This window comes from Bidens hawaiensis, unplaced genomic scaffold (genome assembly GCF_021521415.1).
Source record: "Bidens hawaiensis isolate Kalapana, Puna unplaced genomic scaffold, B.hawaiensis_p1.1 tig00037558_1, whole genome shotgun sequence".
NCBI lineage: Eukaryota > Viridiplantae > Streptophyta > Magnoliopsida > Asterales > Asteraceae > Bidens > Bidens hawaiensis.
Genome location: NW_027496547.1, coordinates 163012 through 167683, shown reverse-complemented (window position 1 = coordinate 167683; position 4672 = coordinate 163012). Strand labels below are relative to the sequence as shown.

Here is a 4672-nt window from a genome sequence, read left to right as displayed (position 1 = left end):
CGTTTAGGCTCACGAGCCGGCTCGAGCTTGATAAGTGAAGCTCGGGATCGGGCTCGTTTATTAGACGAGCTTACTTTTAGGCTCGAGCTCGGGCTGGGGCTCGATCGAGCATTTTAACGAGCTGATCTCAAATAGCTCGCGAGCAGCTCGACTCATTTTAACGAGCTGATCTCAAATAGCTCGCGAGCAGCTCGACTCATTTGCACCCCTAAGCAAGCTGCTATTTATTGAAATGAAATTGTAAAACCATAATTTCCATGTTCATTTTGTAAATTGATTGGTCAAATGGCCAAATCCTAATTATCCCTTTAATAAAACATCAGAACTAAGGTTGACTATGATAATTACCGACTCATGACAAGTCTTGAATCAATTTTTTTTTTTTTGAACTGTGAATATTTATAACCGAACCAACACCAACAAAGGAAACAAACAACAACACCAACACACCCTCCACATCCCGGAAAGAAAAAAATATCACAAGCTTAACTTTATTGTTTGTTAGAAACTCTAGTTATAAGAAAAAAAAAAGAAGAAACTACATTCAAGTAAATATGATAAAACCATGCATAATTATAATTTACATTTCCTTTAATCAGAGTCAGCTCAACGTCTGCTGGGGCCTCAAACGAAAACTAAAATTTAAGCCTCGTTTTGCTTGTGCTTTAATTTACTCTTTCATCTTTGCTTCGATGACTCCTGCTATCGACGCGACTAAAGCCACCAGTGATAGTATCATTAGCACACCATTGAATATTTCAAGAACGATCCATTTTCGGCTCCAAGTTTTCACCTTTTTATGCACAATATACATCTCTACTGGAAAATATATGGCTAATGGCCATAGATTCAGTGCACCAGTCGCACCCATAATCTCATTGAAGAATGGGAACAGCACTGCGATTGCGATTGTTGTTGCAACGTATGCTGTTCTGAAACATATTCTCAACATGTTGAACCGAATAATAGGTAATAATGGCAGCTTCAATTCATGGAATCTTTTCGCAAACTGGTTGTCCAGGAACTTTTCGGTTAACCCTCCCTCGACAAATGCAAATATTGGCTGGCTGTATAGCTGTTGTTTCAATCGAAAAGGTTGTATCAATATTACAAGTTTGACTTTTAAGGTCAACTTTAATAGAAAGGATTTGACTTGATTACTTTTGTTAAATTCACTTAAAACATTAATCAAATTTAAAAGTAATGATCAAGAAAGACAAAAAAAATTCCATGTTGATTTCAATTTTAGAAGTGAAAAATTAACAGTTTGACTTTTAAGGTCAAACCAAAAGGTAGAAACCTTTCCAATAAGAAAAGTTATAGCTTTGACATGAAAAGTCAGTCAGTCTGACTTATGAGGTCAAACCATATCGATTTCAACACGGAAGTCACTAGGTTGACCTTACAAGTCAAAATGTGACTTGCTTTGTTATGTGAAGAAATGAAGGTTTACTTGATATCCTCCTAGTAGATGTATTATAATGCAGACGTTCGCGAAGTCGACGAGCCAATAAGGTTCATAGAATCCGGATCCAGTCAAGAGGTTTCCTGGTGTGTCATTCCCAAATGCAGCATACCCGAAACATCCGCATCCAAGGTAGAAAAACCCCGTCACAAAAGTCGCAATTGCTGAAGCGCGTTTTGTAACCTTGTTTTCTGCTGGTTGTGACTTCACAGTATCCTTTAATACACCAAAACTTATCATATAAGCAACTGACCTTGAACAAACGAATTAATTAATTGACTGATTAATAACCTGAATTTCTAAAAGAATAACAGCATATGGATATGAGAATGCTATGTCTCCAACTGCTTGAAAAGTTTGCAATAATTTATCTGCAACACTAGCAGCCGGGACCCCTGCAACGTTCCCAGCAATCTTTCCATTTTCTGCAGTTTCAAATGATCTAAATTAGCTTCTGATATATCACAGAGTTCTGTCCGAGTGAGGATAGAATTAATATCAAGAGGTTAATTTGTACCAATTACTTGAGCGACGCCAAGCCCAAAACCAATAGTGGAGTAAAAAAACGACATAATGGCTGCAACACCCGACACCAAAACCATGCTTTGGAAATCCGGTATCTGTGACATAAAAACTTGCACTAGTCCAAATAACAACATATAATACTTGCCACCAAATTCATCGCAATCGGCACCTCGTCCTTGTTTATGGTAACAATTGACCTTCTGAATTGCCCTGCATATATTAGGATTCATTATCAACAACCTTAATTAAACTCACCATCCATGCATCATGAAATATTGAGATCCTTAACAACTACCTACCCCAAAGAAGAGGCAGTTGTTACCACATAAGCAACCGAAGTACCATAAAAATTCAAATACTGAGCAATACCGCATACCCATGCTTGTTTTCCGCCTGTCAAACACACCATTATTTAATACTTACGAACATAGTGGTGGGATCTAGTATAAATGAAATTAACCTGCTATACAATTAACTAGAGTAATTATTATTATTGTTATTATTATTATTATTATTATTATTATTATTATGTTGTTGTTGTTGTTGTTGTTGTTGTTGTACAGTTTTGAACTAAAATAGTTACATAATAGTTACCTAAATCGCGGTTCGCTCTGGTACGGAACGAAATGCGGGTACGCAATTCGCTCAAGGTGATGTCTTCGGTACGGAGGGAGTAGGTTCATTTCGGTACGAATCGGTACGGTGTAGCATAGAATCTGGTTCAGTGTACCCAATTTAAAACAAAATGACCAAAATACATAATTACCAAAACATTAATTCCATGACAGATAATCAAATGTCATACCCAAAACTAAAATTCCATAAATGTTATGCAAAAGAGAATATCCATAATTCCATAACAGATTATAAACTTATAATATTATATATAATTGCATAATTAAATAATTCCATTATTTATATAATATTAATAATTAAATAGTTCCAATTTATATAATATTTATTTAATTAAAAAAAATCCATTACCCTAATCGATCCGAACACTAAAAAATCGATCGGAACACTAAAAAATTGATCCAATTGCCAAATTTTACATCATCAGAAACACGATTTCATTACCGTATTGATCGATTAAATTTCCGAATTGGATAGACGTACCATCGGAACTGGTACGCGATTTCATGAGCGTTCGGTACGCTATCATATTGCGTATCGGTATACTTCGTTCCAATACGCAATTCACACCTCATGGAGCATATTTGGTAACTTACATTACATAAAATGTACTCTAGGTTCAATAAATGCAGAGTGATAATAATTATTTTAGTGTTACCATAATTATTCTAGTTATTTGTATCTGATCCTAACACACAAACATATAATAAAAGAAAATCAAATTTGTGTACCTAGGATAACTCTAACAGCATCTGTATACGTTCGGTTTCTAGTTCCAGTAACGGGATCCGGAGACCTGTAACAATCCGCTAAAAGAGCCGAAGAAACATACGTTACAAATGCAAAACAAATCAATGCAATCGGTCCTCCGATCCAACCGAGTTTAGCCGTGCTCCAAGACAATGACAGTACACCCGAACCAATCACCGCTGTTATAATATGCGCAACGGTCGTCCATAACGTGCCTTCAGGTTCATTTCAACTAAATCGGTCTCACTAGAATTACAAAAATGAAACTGCTATCATTTTTAACCTGTTCTTATCGTGTTGTCGTCATCGATGCTCGAATCTGTAGGTATTATTTGTTCATCTTTTACTGCCATGATTTGATTTACAAATTGCAGGCCACGTTTTACTCAACTAAAAACGTGTTTTTGTTGTATGTATTAGGGTTTATTAGGGTTGATAAATTTCAGAAGAATTATATATTAGAATCACATGCATGGATGTGGCTAGGTTCAACTCAATAAGTGTTATCAAACATGGATGCGGCTAGATTCAACCTCAATAACTATTCACAAACATTGATGCGGCTAGGTTCAACGCAATAACTATTCTTCAGTCTTTTTTTTCTTTTTTTACTTTCTTTTATTAAATAGGTCCTCAATTTTCAAGAATCAAATTTTAATGATCTATTATCTATTTATCCACCTACCTATATTAATAACTAGTGTTTGAAGAAACACTAACCAGACCCCGGGCAGATTATGGGTAACCTGGGGGTTAGATAGATGTTTCCCACGAGGGGTTAGACCCAGCAAAGATAGTTCTTCTGATAACCTGCAAAACAGACACCGTGAGCTTGTCACTGAGAAGGGGGGGTTCCTCCTTGTGACCACCCTCCGGCGTGAGAATCAGACTAGATTGCTCTTTAAATATAAATGTATATTAAGAGATTGCTAGAGCAGATATCAGGTATATTATGATGATAATATGATAAGATATGATAAGATGAGATGGTCATACCATTTGTGGTATTTATAGCCGAAGGTAGGTTTCCAAGGAGGTGTGGCCTGCTGAATAGTATTCCTGTTCTACCAACTGTGGCCTACGCACGTGCCCTGCTGGTAGTTGGTGGGTAGGCAGCGGCTGATAGTGACCAGGCCTACTGTGTACTATTCCTTTTCCACCAACTGCCGGCTATGCACGTGGTATGACAGGAGTTGGTGAGTAGGCAGCGGCTAATAGTGACATACAGTACAGGAGCATGCTGCTCGCCATACTGTTGTCAATAAGCTGTCGTATCTTTAGTCAGATCTTTTGCCCATA

At 36.9% G+C, this 4672-nt stretch overlaps 1 protein-coding gene and 1 pseudogene across 2 annotated transcripts; both read right to left on the bottom strand.

Annotated features, from left to right (window-relative positions):
- Positions 1-670: 670 nt before the first annotated feature.
- Positions 671-1846, bottom strand: LOC143589421 (putative amino acid permease 7 pseudogene; annotated as a pseudogene). Its single transcript, XR_013145285.1, has 2 exons — positions 1454-1846; positions 671-1075 (listed from the first exon to the last, which is right to left on the bottom strand). The product of XR_013145285.1 is annotated as a putative amino acid permease 7 pseudogene (transcript).
- Positions 1847-1971: 125 nt separating this feature from the next.
- Positions 1972-3726, bottom strand: LOC143589429 (amino acid permease 5-like). The gene is made up of 4 exons (XM_077070189.1): positions 3657-3726; positions 3355-3588; positions 2290-2383; positions 1972-2230 (listed from the first exon to the last, which is right to left on the bottom strand). The coding sequence occupies exons 1-4, from the start codon at positions 3724-3726 to the stop codon at positions 1972-1974; spliced, it is 657 nt and encodes a 218-aa protein (XP_076926304.1).
- Between the last annotated feature and the right edge of the window lie 946 nt (positions 3727-4672).